At 38.4% G+C, this 21,597-nt stretch overlaps 1 protein-coding gene across 9 annotated transcripts in view; it reads left to right on the forward strand.

Moving 5' to 3' along the window:
* RPS6KC1 (ribosomal protein S6 kinase C1) overlaps window positions 1-21,597 on the forward strand; it is an 86,759-nt gene that overhangs the window by 8,086 nt on the left and 57,076 nt on the right. For 4 of the 9 annotated variants that reach the window (XM_086878628.1, XM_086878631.1, XM_086878626.1 and 1 more), the window contains 5 exons: window positions 3,406-3,526; window positions 11,313-11,428; window positions 13,387-13,480; window positions 17,170-17,229; window positions 18,038-18,400. In XM_086878628.1, coding sequence (XP_086734754.1) covers window positions 3,406-3,526; window positions 11,313-11,428; window positions 13,387-13,480; window positions 17,170-17,229; window positions 18,038-18,400 — 754 coding nt within the window. Of the gene's footprint in view, window positions 1-264; window positions 401-3,405; window positions 3,527-11,275; window positions 11,429-13,386; window positions 13,481-17,169; window positions 17,230-18,037; window positions 18,401-21,597 lie in introns of those variants that run through there. The other 5 variants (XM_086878627.1, XM_086878634.1, XM_086878629.1 and 2 more) reach the window with 3 other exon arrangements.

A 21,597-nucleotide genomic window follows, 5' to 3' on the forward strand; every position in this document is an offset into this window, starting at 1 on the left:
TGGAAAAATGAGCTCATAACTGAATTCATTGCATCTCTGTGTGGTCAAACATGAGTTTCTGATTAGTGGCTTGGCAGAGATGAGAATTGGCTAATACATCTAAAACCCCTTTACTGCATCTGAAATCTTGACAATCAGGCAAGCATGAGCATTTGTGCTTTTTGCATTTTTTTTTTTTTTTTAATCTCCAGGAGATTAAGATAACCTGTCAGAATCAGAGATGATCACGGATCTAGTTTAGAACTGCATTACTGTAGTTTGTAGCTTGATGTTCACCTTTTCCAGGGAGACTCCTGAATTGAACCTATCCATGAGCACATTCTGCCATTACCTTAATCTTCATTTGTGAGGAAAAGCACTTTATAAGAGCTGTTGATGAGTCCCTTCAGAAAAATATATTGTAAGTGTCTTTCAGCTAGAGTATTGCATGAATATGTGTTAAGTAGTTTTGACACAACAGCAAACTATCTTTTAGTTGTTTCTTTGATTTGTGACTGTAGGTTACCCATGCAGAGTTTTACATGCTCTAGACAATAAGAGGACATAAATAAGAGATGAACTTCTTGATAGTTGCCCTTTTCCACCAGGAATTGTACCATATTAATTCTTCTGCATGTGATAGCATGTTAGGTGTGGGGTGATTTTTTTTTATAAGCGTTATCTGAAAATAGTTGGTTATTACAAGGAATATCTCAGATGGTAGTTGCCATAAGGGAGAATTGTAGTCAGACACCCTCATACGTTGAGAGCTTTTTTGTTACATGGCTTCTTACAGGAAAAAAAAGAACTGTGGGCAGCCTTTGAAAGAAAAATAATATGTCCCTAACCTGCTCCCACTGAAAATAAATTTACCTCAGTTTTCCAGAACGCTCAATGAGGAACTCAGTGGGAAATTTTGCACACACAACCACCCCATTGCTTTAGGATCTGACTTGTGCAACCCGATTCCCATATCTGTGTAGGACCACTTGCCTGACTTCTTCAGGTGTCTCTTAATGCCACTGCTGTGATGTTAGTACATTCCTTACATATGTTCAGCTGCTTATAAGGCTGTGTGCTGTGACCTCAACTCCACTTGCCAGTTTTCTGTCATGTCTTTTGGCTGCCCTTTGGGATACAAGTCTTTATTACAGCACCTCTCCCATTGCAGACAGCTAGAATTCAGTGTAATCCCAGCTGGGATGTTGGGTTGTTGAGACAGGAAGGAAGAGAACATTTTCAGGGCTTCCCTCTGGAAAGAACGAAGGAAATCAACATGATGTTTTGTGTGGGGATAGTAGATGCAGAAAGGCCTAACTTTAATGTCCTTGCTTCTGGGCACTGATAGTGGCAATGTGGTGTGTAAGACAATTACATCTAGGGTAGTCCTGTGGGTTCTTTTCCTTTTCATTTAGGAAAAAGGCTTATTCATTGTGGAACAGATGAGTTGCCTGAGTTAATAGAGATCTACTGGCTCTCGCCACGACAAACACCTTATTGCATTACAAGTCCAACATATGTTTTATTATATACTTGCTGTGCTTCATTGGGCCTCAAAGTACAGTGTGTCCTTCCTCCAAATCCAATTTCTGATGAGGATGTTAGAATGGGAACTTTGCTAACTTTGCTGGACCACATGCATGCAAAAGCATGTTTTCCATGAGCCTTCTGAAAGGTTTTAGGATAACCTTGATTGCTTTTGCTATGCAAGTTACCTAGGGATATATATTTTTTTCCTCTTGACTATTGAGTGATCATTTGTAGCAATGAAAAATTATGCTTTTTTAGTGGAATGAAATCTCATGCTCTTATTTTCTGGCAGCTTTTCATGTTGTTTCCAAGTACTGACAATGCAGTAACTTAATGTTTAAAGAATTCACCATCTTGAGCAATTTTGTGTTCTGTATGCACACGGATCAAGAAGTGCTAATCATCCACTCTGGCTATTAGATTAGGTACAAGTATAGCTTTGAAAAATGATAATTTCGAATAGCAAACTTGAGATTCCTCATTTGTGTGTTACACTCCAGTGAGTAGCAGCTGTAATTAAGTCATGAAAACGTGTGCCAATAAGGGAGTCTGAATAGGACTGCTGGTCCCATTATAGCTAAATTTGTAAGGTGGATAGAGTGTTCCCACCCTAAAGCTTTGCATATCCACTGTTAACAATCCTCTTACCTTATGTCTGCATTGTTCTGTAGGTAGGACTTGACTATGTTGAAACTTAGAAGGCCTCTGATTGCAGTATTAAAAAAAAAAAAAACCACAAAAATGCTCTAAATCGAAACCTTTTGCTTAGCTCTAAATCTGGTTTGCTTGAAATAAATTAAACTTTTTCAATTATGATTGCTCATGAGAAGGCAACCTGTTAAATCATTCAGAAATATGTGGAACATTTAAAGCTGTGGTTAGCTATATTAAGTTAATTGAGACATTTAACTGGTGCAACTGTGGAATTAACTGCTGAATGCATGCACTCTCTCCCCTTGTATTTTCCCTTCTGTTCTACTTTAATCACTTTACATTAGTGTTGAGGTTTATTGTGATAGCTTAGTGAGTCTGACCAAAAATGAGGTCAGGATGTAAAAATATCTTTGTTAATATCTTTTCATCCTGATAACAAATCCAGTAGCGGTCAAGTGTAAATCTTATTGTTTACTTCGTTCATTGGTTTGATTTTCCTACTGGGTTCTCCTTTTTTGAATGGAAGGAATGGGATGGAAGAGGATAAGGTAGATACCTGACTGTGAGGTGACTACTTTTTCGAAAGGATAAATCAGGAATAGCTGGTATAATGAGCCAATGATGTCTCTATATTCCTAAAATGGAGGTTTTGTCTAGATTATAAAAGGAAAATACTCTTTGGGGTTTTTTTGTGTTATTACAGAAAAACATTTAAGATGGGGGCTTGCATTTACATGTGATCAACACTTTGCACACACAATGTAGGAGCTGTTTTGTAGTTCTGGGTGCTTAATGTACCTAAAATTCCCTTGCTTGTATTTATTTCTCTTCCCTGTTTTTCTCTTTTGCTGTTGTGTCTTTTCCTCACACCTGCAGCTTCACCAGGCACTATGCTGTTGAATGTTGGATAGTGCAATACTCCTGTTCAGCATTTTTTCCTCTCTTACTGGTTCCCTGTGTAGGTCTGGATCTCAGCGTGACTGAAGCAGTGCTGCCTTTACCCTCCTTCTAGCTTTTACTTAATTTATTTCTATGCACTGTAGCATTAGCCAAAATGGAGATTGAGAGCAGGTAACAACCATTTTTAAATGCTTGTTACAGTTGGCAGTTCAGATTGTATATTTTTATTAAACAAATTTGCCGGAGTTAGTGGTCTGATGTGATTAAGCCAGTGGATTTGTGGTGTGATGTAATATGAACAATGAACCCCACTAATACTTCTCTCTGATTTCTCTGCTTCAGATAGTCGTTTGGAAGAGATACAGTGACTTTAAGAAACTGCACAAAGATCTTTGGCAAATTCATAAAAACCTATGCAGACACACAGAGCTCTTTCCACCTTTTGCCAAAGCAATAGTGTTTGGTAAGCATAATTTCCTCCTGACCTGCTGAAATTCTTTGATAACTCAGTATCTATAAATACATTTTGTTTTGTATTTGGATGGAAAATTTTCATTGTGCTTTTACTACTCAGCTTATAGGTGTGCTGGTATCATAACTTAATGCTTTATATTTCTTTTGTACTGTATAAGAGTTTATGTCCTCGCCTTCATGTTAGACATAGTAGCCGAGATATTTATTGATGTTTATGTTCTGTATCTTTACAACATACATTCCCTGTTTTCAGGAGCATAAAGTCTATATTAGCTTTGTGAACAGCACTTGAAGAGCAAACAAGATATTTTACATATGAGCTGATTTTTAGTGATGAGCTGTATTAATGTATTAAATGGTTTTTACAGAAAAAAAAATAGGAATTTGATTACAGTTGTCAGTTTTATCTAGCTAGGCTTTTGAGATCAGTTTTACGTATTTCACTAAAGCAAGAGAATTGTGATTCTACAGGAGGAACAAGTGACACAATGGAATTAGCTCTTTTAAGTCTTAGCTTCATTCTTCATTGTCATAACTTCATTGTGTATGTCCTCATGAATGAACTATAGGTAGACTTCCAGTGAAGTGGTGTGACTATATAGAATTCCACCTACCACACCTTTTTTAGCAATTGTTGTGTTTATAAAATCAGTTTTTATTTTTTAATGTGTTCTTCGGGTTCAGTACAAATTGTGCTCTTTTTTGTGTAAATATGTCACATGGCATCCACTGGATTTTTAGGTGTTTTCAACAATTTTTAGTGTGTTCAGCATGTTTGGCACCTTTTTTGCATGCATCTCTTCAGACTGTTCCTGAGATATTTCTCAGGCATTGCTGACTGTTGCTTTTTGTGTGCATTTACCACTTCTTTTTGAGTCTTTTTTCCAAGAATTTTGAAGCTGTTTTTTCAAAGTGTCCAGCAAGTGTTTGACATTTGTTTACTTGCATCTGTCACGTGCATTTGGTTTGGTTTAAGATGAGCATTTTGGTTTCTAAAGTGCTTTTGGGGTTACTAAGGCATTTCTGTGGCACTTACTAGTTTAAGTGTATTTTGCTTTTTTAAGCACCCAGTCTGTGGTGTTTGTAGTGTGTTGGTGTTTCTTTTTCTTTCTTTTTTTTTTCTTTCTTTTTTTTTTTTTGGTTAAACATCTACCATTTACTCACCTGTTTGGTAAGGTTTTTGGTGTGAATTCTTTGCTCTTTTGGCAACATATTTGGTTCCTAAAGCATTGCTGCTGCATTTTTATGTGGGATTATTTTGCTGGATCCAGCATTTCTTAGGTGTAGTTTTTACTTTTTCATGCATATACTGCAGGTTGTTAAGCAGTTTTTAGCATTTTTTTAGTGAGTCCAGCATGTTTTACCTTTTTTTTTGGCACATACCTACTGTGTGCTTTGTAAGCGTTTCAGAGGTATTTCTAACTCTTTTAGTTTTAGTGGTGCTTTTTAGTTTGTTGGGTTTTGGGAGCTATTTTTTGATAGTTTTTTTTTCAGAGTCCAGCATGAGTTTGGAATTTCTTTGTGTGCATCTACCAGAGAGAAATATTGGGAATTTTAACACCTTTTAAGTATCCAATGTGTTTGGTGTTTTATTGGGATGAATCTACCTCGTTGTATTTTTGTTGTGGTTTTTGTCAGGATTTTTGGCTTCTAAGGCATTTTTGTTGGACTTGTTGATTTGTCAGGTGTTTTTGGGGTTACTAAGGCATTTCCATGGAGTTTCTAAGTAGTTGATTTGGGGTTATTTTTTTCATAAACATCCAGCCTGTGTTGTTTTTGTATGAACCTTGCATGATGTTTAGTGTCCAGCATGTTCAGTGATTTTTGGTATGTGCTCTCTTTTGGCAAGGTTTCCACTGTGGATTTGGATTGTTTTTAGATGTGGTTTTGGTCCCTAGGGCATGGCTATGGTGTTATTTCTGTCCAGGATTTCTTCAGTGGTTTTCTTTTGCATACATACACAGTATGATTTTCCAGTGTGTTATTTTATGAGTTTTCCAGTGGGATTTTATGAGTTATCCAGTATATTTGCTGGACTTTTTAAGCATAAATTTGCCATGTGCAGTTTACCATTGAGCATTTTAATGGTTCTTAATCTTTGAACATTTTTGTGATTTTTTTTTTAGCATGTGTCTACAAGGTCCTCTTTTTTTTCTTTTTCCTGTGCTTTTTGGCAAGGATTTAAGTTTCTGAAGTTTTTTTTTTGGGCAGACTTATCAGAGCTTAGCATATTTTGTGGTTATTAAAGCCTTTTAATGGTGTTTGCAAGTTGGTTTAGTTTGGTGGTTGGTTTGTTTTGTTTTTTTAATCAGCATTCAGATTGTGTTTATGGTTTCTCTGTGCATCTTGTATGGGGTTTAGTGTCCAGGATGTTTGGCATTTTTTAAAGTGCATCTGCCATATGCTCTTGTTTCTGGTCTGGGTTTTCTATGCATTTTTTGGTGTGGGTTTTGGTTCTTACAGTGTTGTTCCAATATGTTTGGCATTACTGCAGTGGTATTTTGGGTGTCCAATATGTTTGGCATCTTTTGGGATGAATTTCTGATGTACTTTTTTTTTTTTTTTTGCTAAGCTTTTTGCACTTTTAAAAAAGTGTTTTTTTGTTTTTTAGGCATTGCTGCAGTGTTGCTTTCCATTGCCATGTGTTTCAAATATGTTTTTGTGTTTTTTTAAACATACAGCACACTTCAGTGTGGATTTACCTTTTTTTTTTTCCTTTTACATCCTGATACCACATCCTTTTTTTTTTTTTTTTCCTCTGTATATGTTTAGCATTTTTAGTGTTGAACTTATTTGGCTTTTTTTTGCCACACCTGTAGTGCATGCTTTATGTGTACTTGCAGTTTCCATGTGTTGTGTCTGGTTTTTGTATTTATTGCCATACATGTTTTTGCATGGTTTGGATGTATTGTGTACGTTTTAGCGCCCAGACAGTATTTGGTGTTTTTTGGTGCATATCTAGTGCTGATTTTCATAGGTTTTCTTTGTGTGGCATTTTTTTGCAGTGTTGGGCAGTCATCTAGAGGCTATTTTCACTAATTTTCTGTGTGTCTCAGATTGGTATGTTTTAGGCATTTGTTGGCCTGCATGTATGAAGCTGAATTCTAATGCGGATTTTGTGGTTCTCTGCACAGAGCTGGTTGAAATGCCTGACTTTAATTGTATTTCACATCAGCCAAATTGTACCCAAGTTTTATGTAATTTTATTTTTGCTTGTTTATGAAGCTGGAAGTGCTTTGAAAGTTTTGGTGCTGTGTGAGAGCTTGGGCAATAATGGTTAACTAAAGCATGCAGTATTAGTTTCATTCTGAGATTATTTTAAATCTGATTTATAGAGTAGAGTTCTCACTGGACAAATTATTTAAAAAAGCTAGTATTTCCAAAGCATAATTTAATTTCAGGTAGAAGATATGATAGCTATTCATAGGGAAGAAAAGAGGGATATAAGAAAATCAGGGTGGAAGAGAATATAGGTGTCTAATATCTTACATAATTTAAAATTGCTATAAATGCAAATTAACTTTTTACATTAGCTATGTAAGCAAGGGGAGTGAAATCCCTTCTGAAAAACATCCTTCTATTGTATTTACTGAACAACAGTGATTGAAATGTACAGTGTGAGAGAAGGAAATCCACAGAAACATTTGATGCAGTTATTTATTAAAAAGTTATTTGAAATGAAAATTAAACTAAAACAAACCCCACTACATTTAAATGAAACCGAGACACAGAAGAGTACAGAAAAGTGGAGGTAATGTAAAAGCAAATTTTAAATGATTGATACATAGCTGAAAGGAGCAGCCCTACTGACTCTCCAATTTAAGAATTATTTCTGTATTTACAACATAAAATTTTACTGTGTTTCTTTCCATCACAATTCTGCACATGGTAACTGCCATATGATTTGTTTTTATTTAAAATAAAAATCCTTTTTTTTTTTTTTGTACTAGAGGAAAAATACAATCTTAGTAGATAACAAGGTTTTGACAAACTTGTTTTCAGTTTCATTCTGTTAGTGATGACCTGCAAGGCCAATCTCCCTCAAGATCTTTTGTTTCCTTGCTGCTTTGATGGACCATTTCTGCAGTGTTGCTTCCCTGTGGTGATGTTACAATTGTTGCAGCTTTTAGACTAGTTCTAATTAAATTTGTGAGTGGAATTGCGGTCAACTGGTGGAGTTTTTGGTTTTGTTGTTGTTGTTATTTTTTTTTTTTGATACCTGTGCCTTAAATAATGTATGTACCTATTGTTTAAAGAGAGTGCAGTTTGCAAAATGGGCGATGGTGGTTCTCACAATTGAACTTAGTTGTGGTAGAAGTGTTAAACCTGAGGAGCCTCTCCAGTTCAGTTCATTCAGAGTTTCAGGAGATGGTGTGGAGAACTGAGATGTATTCAAAAACAAATGTGTCATGCTGTGCTTCCATATTTTGTGCAACTAAAGACTTGCCACAGAGTGTGTGTATTTTAGTGCTGTTGCAGTAGAGCTGCAGAAAACTTGCTATGGATGGGAAAAAGAAATCATCTCACTTCCTCTGTCCTTCACTTGAGCAATTTCCACTTGTTTTATAGGAAAACCTCAGTGAACTTGATCATAGAAATCTAAGATGCCCAGATAACATATCCAGCTGCTAAAATTATGATATCTGTATCTGGGATATGATTAATGTCCTCTCCTAATATGCATCAACATAATTTTCTTCAGTACTTTCAAATTACTTTGTTGTTGTTGTTGGACACTTGTAAGTATTTCCATATGTTGACCACACATGGCATTTTACCAAAATATGGGTAAATCTGCATGTGTTGTATCTAGCAACTGCAGAAATTCACACTAGTATAAAAATTATTACACCCCCCTACACACCAAAAAAGAAACAGAACACCCCCAGATATTGATAACTTGCTAGCAGTGAGTCAGAAAGATTATTTTCATTATAAAGCTCACATAAAGATGCCCTTTGTATTTGAAGGCACTGAATGAAGTAGCATATTTTTGAATTTGGTGTTGTATACAGTAGGAAGTCTTGTGAGAAACTAACTGAAACATGAGCACACACTTTGCTGGGTGTTTGGTTCAGGTCTGCTCCACAAAATTAGTTGTGGATTCTTTTTACAGGAATTTACATTTGGTTTTTATGTAAATAGGAAATATTGAATGGATCATTGCTGGAGGAGTAACAACTGTGTTAGATGCTAAAGCTGGAGTTGACATTTCTTAAAAAAATCAGAAAGATGTGATCCCTATAATGAAATTTGTGTATGAGGATTGTAAAGACTAGCAGAAATAATGTTGATTTAGATGCAGAATGACATCCTGATAGAAATGTTTGAAGAATCAGCTGTGTTGACTCTGTGTTGAGTCAGTTGAGCATTTCCTTGGGAAAAGTGATAATGAAAATGTTGAGCAATACAACATTGCTTGAGAGTATGAAAAAAGGAAAACGAAGAAGGAGTTAGGCAGGGCTGCCTGGGAATTAAACTGCCAGCAAGATGCCAGGAGGTCTGTGAACTGAACCAGTACTGAATAATGTTTTTCCTTCCCCTAAAGCCCTCTAGTTCTAGAAGCAGTTTTCCTGATAGTGTATCATGATGCTAATGGGCTGGAAAATGCAACAGTGACTAATGTTTCAACAGCTCTGTTCAAACATGTATTTTTTTTTTTTTTAGCTCAGCTTCCTGAGAAACTAAGGCATGTATAATTGTGCCTTTAGAAAGTCGAACCCCTTACTGATGCGGCTAATATCAGCTAAATTTGAGAGTGGAGGTGGTTGCAAATGTAATTACACTTCTGCAGAGTCTGTGAAATGGCAGCTAGGTAAGAAGAGAGCATGTGTTTCGGTGCTGCTGAGGGCCAGGCAGGCTCAGCTCATACCTGTGAGGTTTGCAGTGGCCTGGCAGTCAGTGAATGCACACTGGTCAGCCTGGCAGGACTGGTCCTGATGTCTTCTCTCTGGTGCCCAGTGGAAATACTGAGAAGATATGGATAAGGAAAATTAGTTTTTATCGTGTTTAGTGAAATGAAACAGGGAGAGATTCTTGAGAAACAAGGAAAAATATCCTACAGAATTTCTTTCTAGCAAAAGTTTTCTGTTTCTCGTATTGTTCGGTGTTTACTTCTTCACAATTGATTTTCTACTGCATTGTAACAGCGTTTGTGTGAATTTGTGGATTCATTTAGCTGACCCATGCTGCTGTGCTTTGCTGAGGGAAGTTGTTTTCTTTCCATGATGTCCAATTTTGCATGGAATGAACCAAGAGCCCTAATGCACCCCCAGTGTTGCTCTGAAGACTTAGGAAGTTTGGGGAGCAGTTTAATAGGACCTGATTTCAATGTTATCACTCACCGTGGTAGCATTGCTTTTGCCTTCTTTCTGCTTGCTTGTTGCTCACTCTTTTGTACAGCTGCTCCTGTTTGTACAGCTGAAACGGCAGGGTGAGCAAGGCACGGAACCAGTCCAGCTGAAAATTAGCCCAATGATGTCTTTTCTTTTCTTTTATGGGAAAAATAAGCCCCAAACGCTTTGTTTGTGATCTTGTGAGTATGTGTGTGTCTTTTTAGTTTTATTTTCTTTTTTCTGATACCGCACGGGCAGGAGCTATTTACTTGAAGAATTTCTGGAAAGAATCCTGCTTTGATACTTTCTTCTGGGATTATTTTTTTGCTTGCTCTAAGTATAAATGAATTTTGCTTTTGTATTCAATGTTTCTTTTGTCCTCTTCAAAGGTTAATGCCACAGAGCTGTCACAGGTGGTTCTTATTTTTCTGGTCATGCTGTTATAGCAGTACTGTTTCTTGAACTTGTCTTCCCAGTCCTTTTTTCCCCTCTGTATAGCTGTTGCAATAACTGTTCTATTCTCCTCCAATTATTACTGTTAACCTCTGCCCTTTTTCTTTTGTAAACTTGTAACTATTTCAACAACAAAGTGATGTTGATATAAAAAGCTAAAATAAGTTGCGTGCAATTGTGAAGGATGTGAATTTAAGGTAGCAACCCAAGGGTTTTCTCCTGAGAAGCAAATCTCTTCAGGTGAACTGTGGGATTGTTTTTCAAGTATGTTTTTTCTAATTGGAATGTTTTGGGTGCTGGGTAGAGAAAAAGGAAGATTCATACATTTTAGTAAATGAGCTGCTTCCCAGCTCTGTTTACCTCTTGAATCCAGAAGGAGATGAGACCCTGTCTGCATGGAGCTACTTCAGAGGAAAGCTTCAGTGCCTGGTAGCAGGGCTTCACCATCTCCCCTACACTTTGTCTCCTCCATAAATGGCACCTTGGAACTGAAGATCTGTTTGGGGGCTTTTAGCAATACTTTGTTTACTTCCCGCTCATATTGTGCATTGTTCTTGAGAATACGTGAAGATTGCTCAGCTCCTTACAGGATTTGGGCCATAATCAAGGCTGACACTGACTGGCATATTGTCAAATTGTGCATGTATCATTTATTGTCAGATAACACTGGACATCCGTTAGTGTCTCTTGGCTAATCAAGAGTGTTGCCTCACATATTCTTACGATAAGAGGGCGAAGGATTCTTGTCGTAGCTGCCAGCTTTCATCATCCGAGTGGATTGCAGAAGACGGGACTCTAGGGACAATTGAGAATAGGAAGTTTGAAGATTTGCTATGTTCTCCTGAAGCGTTGGAGTGACTTTCATAGACTCAGGGCATTGTCTCCAGAAGGTTGCTTTTGTCTCGTTTGTTTTCTTTTGTGGCAGTTATTATTGCAAAATAAATGTGTAGTTATTTCTAAAACTGTTAATCTATGTCTCTGTTCCAGGGCGATTTGATGCAACTGTGATTGAAGAAAGAAGGCAATGTGCTGAAGATCTCTTGCAGTTTTCTGCCAATATCCCTGCTCTCTATAACAGCAAACAGCTGGAAGAGTTTTTTAAGGTTGGTTAGTATTTGCAGAAGTATTTGCTTCTTACCGACATGACTGAAGTATAGTGCTGATTCTGATGTACTTTATACACCACGGAATGAGAGTGAGCTGGTCTGACATGCTTTGTGAAGGGACTGGGAGTTTTCCGTTCACTCTGGAAATGCAGCTTTAAAAAATCCCATGCCACACCTCTGCAAGGTGGAAAGTTTTACAGGAACTTCAGGTGAAGGGATTTATTTTTTTTTTTTTATTGAATGATGAGCAAAACTTGTGATGATAAATTCCACTGGGAAGTAATAAAAATATTATCACTGTTTCTATATTTTCAGTAGTTGTTTATAATTTCAAACCAAAGGAGTGAAGACTGTTTACACTGTTTCTGTATGGTCTTTTGTGGACTCAGGTCCAGAGCAACAAATTTGGCATGTAACTAGTCCAACGTGCTGCTTGTGCAGTGTTGTAAGAACCAGTCTCCATAACAAATTTTAGGACAGTACATTGATATGGACTTCTTCTTTATTGCAGCTGAAGCGGTTTCTTTTCAATAGTTCCTTCAAAGCTCTTTATTTTCAGTAGCTTAGTCTAATGTTCTGCAAACTCATAAGCATGAATTTACATGTACCCATGATCTCTCTGGAATTAAGGAAATGTTCATCTGGCTGAGATGAGACTAAAGCCTATTAATGTGTTTAGTATATTTAAATTATATATGTATATATATTTCCAAGAGCAAAATTTTATCAAAGCTTAAAATTCTTCACTTGTTTTCATGATGAAGTTATTGCAGTGTTCTTTAAAATACTTTAAATAATTTTCTTTAAGTGTCTTAGGTGTCAATAAATGAATGTGAGCCCACGTTAGACTATTTTACTTTTTGGTTTATTTGCACTTGCATTTTTTCAGTTCTTTGGAAATACTTCTGTACTTTTTCAGACCTCTCTTTCCCTCCTTTGATTAATAAAAGTATTAGTTTTAGCCTCCCACTGGACCTTTTCTGGCTTTGCAGGGAAATGAATAAAACTAGAAAACCAATGTTTTTTTAGGACAAACTATGTCTTCAAGGGGGGTTATGCAAATGCAATAATTTAGGCTCATTTGTTAACTGATGTGATGTCTTGCTTTCCTCTAAGAGAGCCTTAGGGTTTGGTGTGTCACCAGCTCAGCCTGTGTGCTTTTAGCTCTGCCCATGGGAGGTTTTGTTCCTTTTCAGATTTTTGTGCAAATAGCTGTGGTAAGAAAGACTTGGACAATGAATTCTTAGAAGTGTCTGAAGGGAGTGTTCTCTATATCTATGTGTTATAATCTCCAGAAGAATAAGCTGGCTTGTGTGAAAATGTGCTGGGCCGATTCAAGACAGATTAGCAATGCTGGTTTGTAACATGGCCTTGAAAATGGTGCACATTCTGTTAAAGTGGCATGGAAAGTGTGCACCTGAGATGTGAAGCAGAAATTAAAAAAACACCAAAAAAATTTAGGTGGTTTTTAGTGCTGTTGTTAGTTCTCTTCACTTTGATTTCTTTCAGGCTTGGAAAGGAATGTCCTTGTATCTTTGTTAAGTCGCAACTACAACTGAACTCAAGATAGTGGGTCCTGAGTGGGATATTAGTCTGATGGACAAAGTCCTGTGTTTGGGAGCTCCACTGAAAGGCACAGACTATATGTGACACAAGGGATCAGGAGAATTATTATTGTCTCCCTGTTAGACTTGGATGTGCAGGTCTGTGTGGTTCAAAATTCTGAAGCTGCAGTAGGCTAAATATTTAGATGTGTAATCAGTCTGTGGCAACCAAACATGACTTAACCGAAAATCCTTGTTTAATTTGCAGGCTTATATGGTTTAATTCAATTCATTAATGATAAAGTAATGTACTCACTGATTAGGAAATATCATTTTGGGTATCACTTCTATACAATGAGAATTTCCATAGAGCACAGCAGCCAAGTAACTCCTTTCCCTCTTTCTTTTCAGGGTGGAGAGGTGCATGATGGCTCTGAATTGATTGGTCCTGTTGAGCCTCTGTCTGACTCTCTGACTGACAACCTGTCTGACTGCAGCTCTGAAGGTTTGCTTTGTCTTCCCACATAACCTCATAGCATGATCTGTTTTAAAGCAGCTCATAAATGACAAGTGACATATTTCTTCATGGAGCACTGGCCTCCAGTTTCTGTTTGTTTTTTATGGCAAAAATGCTGAGGTGGGATTGGCAAGAGAGAAATTTGGCTCAGCAGAGCTGTCTGCACTTCTGGAAGAAGTAGAGCTCCTTCTTCTAAAGAGTAGACCTTTTTTCTTCTAAAGGTCTACATGCTGACTTGGATACCACATGTAGAGTAATTTTAGTGGTGCTTTTAGTGGCACTTCACTTGCACTAAATAATAGTATAGCTGTAAGGAAGGGTCAGTCAGCCCAAATAAATACTGTACTAGAGCTTCTTGACTGCTTGTAGGCTGAGTCAGCTTAAGCATTTCTGTGCACCATGCAATCTTTTAGATATCTATGTGTTTCTAATCTATGCTTGGTCCTTGTGATTTCTAGGAAATCCTTCTCCAACTCTTAAGTTTTCCTTTGGAATTGCTTAGCACTCATGTATAAATCCACATTATTAAACCCTTATTAAGCTTATTTAGGAAGGGATCTGCTCTTTATGGCATAAATTTGCTTTGATAAGACAATCCTTGCATAACAAAAAATGGGTTTTCTCTTCTAATTGTGGTTGGTTTTTTGTTTTTTTTTTTTTGAGGCTGTATGACTTCTCACTAGGTTCTCTATGTCAATAACTTTGTGCTTAGTTGTACAATATATTCTACATAGGAGGTGAGCTTGGCTCACTTGTAGTACCTTCTATGATGTTAATGAACTAATGTCCCCACAATATTTTGTTCTGTGAAGGGAAAGGTATAGAAGTTGTCATTGTGTATGTCTATTATATGTGTATATATGAAAATATATATATTTTTTTAGTATGTGTTATATATAGTTATTTAGTTGAAGAGGACAGTTATGATAACTAACACTAACTAGTTTTAAAGGGTTTTCATGATTTCTGTGAAATTCAACATTTCAGATTCTGACAATGCACTCACTTTATTTTATAGGGCACAGTGTAAAGAGTGCTTCTAGAAGTGCTTAATGTGAACGTTTCTATTCATTATTCACAAGGGCCCCATTTTTAGCAGAAGAAAACCATTTCCTTTATGTCAGATAAAATACTGAAAAGAAAAAATGCTGCAAAGTAGGAAATTTCTTTGATACCCTTCTGAATCAACTGGAGGGCTTTTACGGAATACTTGGAACCTATGAACACAGGATTTGGAGATGCTGAATGTGAATTTTGTGGAGTCGTATTTTCTAAAATCTTATGTGTCTTCCAGTTCATATCTTCTTATGCTTTAAAGCAGATTTTGGTGGTGGGGGGAGGCTATGGACAGAAGGAAACATCTGTCTTTAAAACCTCTAGATGGCAGTGGCAATACTCGGCCTTGAGTCCTCTCCCTGACTCTCCTCACAGCCTCCTGCCTGCATCTGATTTTTCCCAGTCTGATTATGGCAGTTAACTGTGGCTGGTTCATTGTGCTGCCTTCTGTGGGCATCCAAGGGCCTCCCTCCACGTGGGAACGGTTCATTCAGGCTGTTGTACTGAGAAGTAGCAAATCCATCCCTTCACAGGTGCTGCTGTTTGCTTTTAAGGGTGGGTTGTGTTTTCTCGCTTTCATCTATTCTTTCCAGACAAAGTTCATTTTGCAGAAGGTGTGCACATTAATGGTGGAAGATGCAAGTTGACAGTAGTAGAAATGTTTCTGTACCAAAATAAGCAGCAATTACCTTGCTTGTAAAAGGAGTTTGCACTTCATGCTTTCATAGGAATCTGCTTGCAAGAGGCCAGGTTATCCAGGCTTTCCACCAATTTTTGGAAACTGTTTACTTTTCAGATACGTGGTGAAATTGCACAAGGCAGAGACAAATGCAGAGATTCAATTACAGTAAAAAATACAGTGTTCGATTGTAGCTTCATTATTCTCATCTTATATTCCTGACAAACAGTCACTTTATCTTCTTCTCTGAGTACATGGGATGATGTTCAGATGTCCAACTTTCTCTTCATAAGTGTTTCTATATCAATTACCTTACCAGATTCTTTAGAGAACTTCATCAGGAAGTAATTTCTTTTTTTCCTCTCTCCTGTTTTACTATGTCCACATTTTCTTCCCAGAAATAAGCCTGTGCACTTGAGATGCTTCCTGCCCTATGAGCTGACTGGAAACCCCACGACTGTTTTTGTGTAGTGCCAGCTCCAGGCTCTAAACCTGACCTAAAGGGAAGTTTATTAGCTCAGGCTCTGTGCCATGCTGTCTGTGTTCATACAGCTTTTGGTCGAGTTGGCTACAAGGCAAGAGCAAACATGGTTTTGTTTAGCCTGCAGGGAGGGGAGCTTGAGTCTGTGTGAGATCTGCTGTGTGGATGGGCTCTTATTCATCTCATCTGGGTGGCCAGAACACCCTTCCAAAACCCCCAGCTTTTCCATTCATGCTTTCTCTCTGCACTCTTTGTCCATCAATCAGATCTGATTCCACCACCTGATACCTCTAAGTGGTGTTTAATAAATGCTGAGTTCTCCACCCTCAAATTTGATATTGCGGCCCCTAAATTGAACAGGTGAATGGCCCATTATTCTTATGCTAGTTAATGAATCTTCTGTCTTCCTCCAACTTTTCTGTTGTGAGTTTTCCTTCATTCTTGCAGGATTGAGGGCTACCCAGTCAATTTTCTTCTCTGCATGAGCACTTCACTTTATGGCCCTTCCATGAGAAGATCAGGAGCATTGTGTTCTGTGCACCCTGTCCCTTCCTCTCAAGTAATCTAGGTCACAAATATCACCATCCCTTGCTTTTCAGACAAAGAGTGGCTGGTAATTTGTTCTCCTTCATGACTTTTTCCTCTCATTCATGGTAAAGAACTGCTGGCTTTTAGAAAAGTACTGTTTCTACAGTATTTTCTTCTTACTCCTCTTCCACAAATTGTAAACTCCTATAACTCTACAGCGGCAAAATGTAAAGGAAAGTTTGAGTTAGTTGCCTTTGAGTTAGCTTCTTGCTGCTGCCACATACTTTTTGGAAATGAGTCAGAACATGGTACCTGGAAATGTGGTTAAACTCTTCACTCTGAGAATAGTATAGGAGAAAGTATCTCTGCATGCAAACAGCTAAATGTCTTGACCTTGTTGCCTGTTTTATTACCTCGGTGAGTACATGTGCCAAGGTGATAAAACAAACTACTACTTGATATCCAGGTGGCTCTGCCAAATTTGTGCCTTGCTCCATATGTCTCATGCAGGGTACTACTCTGGAAAGATGTTTTTGAGACCGATGTTTTTTTCCCTGGTGTGTAGGTCCCAGCTTTGAAAACTTTCCTGTTTTAAGTCTCCTTAGCCATAAATCATCAGAGCAGAGAGAGATAGGGACTATAGTCTTTCTGCTGCTGGAATGAGATGGATTGGAGTCTGATGTTTGAATAATCCCCCACTCAAGCAAGGACCTGTGTTTTGTTTTTTAAATCTTTGAAACGCTGAGAAATGGCAAGCCTAATACCACTCTCCCAGTTTTAATGGTGTGTTAACAATTGGATGTCTCTGATAGGCAGTCATAGAGCAGTTTCATATTATAGACTTACCTGTAGTAGGGTCATGCTTTTTCATTCTGATGGCAAGGGGACTTGTAGTCTGTTGTACATGTAACATTTTTTCCTTCTCCTTTTCAGTTCGAAAGGATTTAAGTGGGCTTGATGATGTGACACTTACAAGCCAATCAGAATGTGGAGGTGAGAAATAGAAGTTGTTTCCTTTACATTTGTGGAAATTAAATCATTGGAAAATGCTAATTGAGTGAAAGTCTTTTGTGGATGATAGTCCTTATAGAATGAAATGTTATATATGTAAAATACCTTTGTTGCCATTTCTTCCCAAATAACCATGGAAAGTTCCTGTGGTCTAACTGAAGGTCAGCTTGCAGTAAGGGTATAGTGACTTATGGCAAATGTAAAATAAAATGTGTTAGCTCAGATTTGAGGGACGAAAGAGGTGTTAAGTAATTAATTCTACCATATGTTAGCGGTGAAGGAAGATTATATGTGTTACATGTGAACTGAGTGCTGCATGATACATAAGCTGACAGTAAATCTGTGTTAATTCAAACTCCTCGTTTACTGTTTTGAGGATGCTTCATCTTACTGATTTTAAACAGTATGTTTGGATTTCTTGCAAGAGTAATTTGGCTCCTGCTGGTTGGCTTTTCTAATAGCACTCACACAGGTTTAGTTTTGTAATTTCCTGGAGCCCAGTCGTGAGCTGTTTTGGAAGTTTAAGTTGGGTGTTAGATGTTGGTCTCTTCATTCCCAGTACTGAAATGAAGACCTATTGTTCTGCAGAGTTTGTAGTTAATTTTTAAAAATATGTTTCTATAGGTACTAAAATTTTTTAGAGACAACATTGCAATCAGGGAGTTTCTGTGGGCATTCTCAGGAAACTGCATAAGTGAAAAGAGCTAAATCTTTGAATGGGATGAAGAGTTTGGAAGGCTCCTAAGGTATATGAGCAATGTGGAGTAATGGATGTCTTTCTGACTTTCAGGCTTCTCCAGTGACAGTGACCTGATCTCTCTGACAGTCGATGTAGATTCTCTTGCCGAGGTAGATGATGGAATGGCATCCAACCAAAGTTCTCCCAGTAGAGCTGCTGGTCTTTGTGTTACTTCTGAGCCCCCAGTCCAAAGCACACTGGCATCTGAGCAGGAGTGGAGCAAACCCGAAGGAGAAAAGGAAAGCCATGGTTTATTTACTGGAAGCTTAAAATCCAAGCCAGGCAAACAAGATTACTTGGAAAAAGCAGGCGAGTTAATAAAACTGGCCTTGAAGAAGGAGGAGGAGGAAGATTATGAAACTGCCTTAAGCTTTTATAGAAAGGGGGTTGATCTGCTTCTGGAAGGTGTTCAAGGTACGGATCTTACCATGATGCTTGTCTTCTCCTTGTGTTTGTTTATGGCATTTCCATGGTTAATATCAGCTTACTGCGTTGCAGAGAAGTGATCTGAAATGCAGAATTACATGTGCTTTGCTTTCATGTACTTGATAGCTGTGTGCTTGTGAGAGAGAAACCTTTCTGTCTAAGACTGATTGATAATTTAGGGTCTCATCTTCCAAGTGCCCAATATCTCCTCTGTTAAAATTGCAGCACAACCTTCAACTTGCAGGTAAGTAGCAAAGTCCTCCACTTTTGCCTCTTTCCTTTTTATTGCCTAGCCATTAATTAATATGTGGCACTTGCAGCACTGTTGAAACATTATTTAATTTACATGGTTAAGTGAGGATTAATTATCCCCATTTTACGCATGGGGAGAAGCAGACTCAGGTTAACTTCCCAATCACAACAGGATTAGAACTGCTCTTGTCTCACAGCCTCTTGCTTCTTCCATTAAACTATTATCCTTTTCTAGCTAAAGGATGCATAGAAACTTACATGCTTGCATTGCTAGAGGAGAACAGGTTTTTTTTTTCTTTTCAAAAGACTTTGGTCTGTCAATATATATCTGCAAAAGCTGTTGTTAATAGACTGGATGCAACTACATGCAAATTTCTGCTTCCTTGCACCTTGTCAGTAAGGGAGAAAATTTTTCCCTTCTCTAGCTCTTGAGAATCTTGAGTGATAGACTCACATAATTTGCATTTTCCCCAACAGTGGCTTAAAACTATAAAGTACAGGGGAAGATTTGTTCTTCCCTGGAGTGAATTCAGGATCTGTGTATTGTGCTTCTGTCCCACACAGATCAAATGAGTGGGATTAGAATTGTGCCTTTGTTTAACAGTGTACAGCACAGGTGCATTCTGCTGCTCCAGATCTGGACTTAGACATGAATGTATCAGACACACACAAGCAAGGAGCCTTTGCTACATCCCAGTGGGATGCACAGCAGTGGTCCAGACCTTCTGAACAGTTCTATCAATGGAAGTTACCTGCTGAGCTGATTTAATGGGGCCTGGCAAAAAATAATGTGTAGGTTGCTGATGAGAACTAGAGTCATGAGCCAAGATATGTGCATAGCCTTTGCTTAAAGTATCTTATACTTTTTGGCAAAAGTAAACCTACCTCTTTTCTAGTCTCAGTGATGTCAGTAGGGTTGCTGCTTTGCTGCTTGTTGTGGCTTTTCAACGGCATTCTACCTTTCCTTGCTTGTGCTGTCAAAATATTTTTCATTCTTAGTGTCAAATATGCTGGCAGTCTTCTGTTGGAGAGCCCAGCTATTCTTTCTTTGCAAGTGTACTTTTTCATAGAGCTGTGGGCCATTCAGTTTTGATCTGCTGAAGGATATCCTATTTTGTCATAAATACTTTGGTCTGCCAGCCATGATGCAAGGCTGCCATGATGCTGTTTTGAACTGACAGTTCAAACTTCAACTTCAAAAGCTTTCTTTATTAAACAGTTTCAAACTGTTAGGGCATGAAAACAAGTCAGTCTATTGCACATCAGTTTTGCTGTGGTAATTATCATGTATACTTGAGTTGTGGCAGTGGTTAAACATGTTGGCTTTGAATTTGTGGTAATCCTTAGGGCAGTACATTTGCTTTAAAGTTGTGAAAGACTTTTATTGCATGTAGGTGACTCGCTCAGCTCATGCATACGAACTTGTTAAACCAGAGTGGGTTCTTACTTATGTTTGCCAAAATTTCCTCCAAGGATTTTTCCTTTTTTTTGCTGTCGACTAGCCACTTGTCCAGCTGCCTCAGGCAAAAGTTAATCCTTTTCTCTTAACCACTTATCCCTGCTTTTCAGCCTAGGAAGAAATTCAAGGAATTGTAGAAATCTGTGATATTCTGCCCAATTTTCTTGATGCTACTCAGTGCCGTGGGAGTTACTAATGAATTTTTAGTGACGTTGCTTGTGTGGTGTGTGTCAGTGTTCCTGATGGATGAAGAAACAGGTAACCAGCACCGGCACCTTTTTCTTTGCAGTCCCTGATATTGCCTCTGTATAGCACACAAGAGGGAGTTACGGGAATGTGTTGCATTTTAAGTGTCATCTTATCCCTTGGGATAACTGTACACAGAGTGGTTCCTAGCAGTTATCTCTTTTTTAATTTCTCTGTGTTACCCTGCATGGCTGTGAAGGAATATTCATTCTCTTCTGGGCATTCAAACTAGATTTGGGTAGATCCAGCTCATTTTGTGTCCCATTCTCCTTGAAGCTTCTGTAAATTGGCAGAGAGGCACTGTTGCCCTCTTCATGACAGGGCTGGTCCAGATGTCTTCCTAGAAAGAAGACATGAAAAAAGAATGTGCTGTCTCATGATCTATGAGGACAGTAAAAAAAACCAAAACAACCCCCCCAAAAAACCACACCCAAACAAAACTTTTTAATGTAGCTGCCTTCTGAAGGTAGTGTGTTTAGCATTAATATGTGAACATTTAATGTATATTGCATTGCACCTCATGTCTTCAGTTATTTAAACACCCCTAGTTATGTGTTTCACACAGATAATAACATACTCCTTTCAAAGATAAGGATGGTGCAATTACTACAAAATGCTTCTGGTCTTCTGCCACTGGTTATTTTGCACCTGTTTAGAGCAAATAAGACTTGGTAGCAGCTGAGAGTGAAACCCAGTGTTCATCGATCCTTACACACCTGTGCAGCGCCGTTGTCTCTGAGCACAGCCACTGCAGAACGCGTGGGCTCTGGAGCGGGCCGCAGGTGGCTTTTTCCCTGCAAAATGCAGAATTACGGGAACGCAGACTTTGGCCACGAGGTGGCGGCAAGGAAATAGAAATTGCCGCCCGAGACTTGGAATCGTACCAGCGCACGGAGATGGGGAAAGGAATGCCACCCATCCTCTGTGCTTCGAACTTGGGATTTGAGAGTGTCCTCTCGCTCGGGTGCGAGAGCTCTGTGAGCTGCTTTGGTGGGTCTGAAGGGTGACGCTGTGGCTGGTACCAGTCTCTCCTTTGGGCACAGCACAAGATCTGCTGCTCAAGGCTGCCTCGTCAAAGCCACGTAGGAGAAAGTTCAGTGCTGCAGGTTTATAGACCTACGCTGGTTAGTGTGAAGTAGGAGGCTTCCCTAAAGGCAGCCAAGCACACTTGAGCCTCTTGTATTACTGATGACATTCCAGCTCTCTGAGCTGCTGGTGCTAATGTTGG

This window comes from Cyanistes caeruleus, chromosome 2, assembly GCF_971803275.1.
Source record: "Cyanistes caeruleus chromosome 2, bCyaCae1.hap1.1, whole genome shotgun sequence".
Taxonomy (NCBI): Eukaryota; Metazoa; Chordata; class Aves; order Passeriformes; family Paridae; genus Cyanistes; species Cyanistes caeruleus.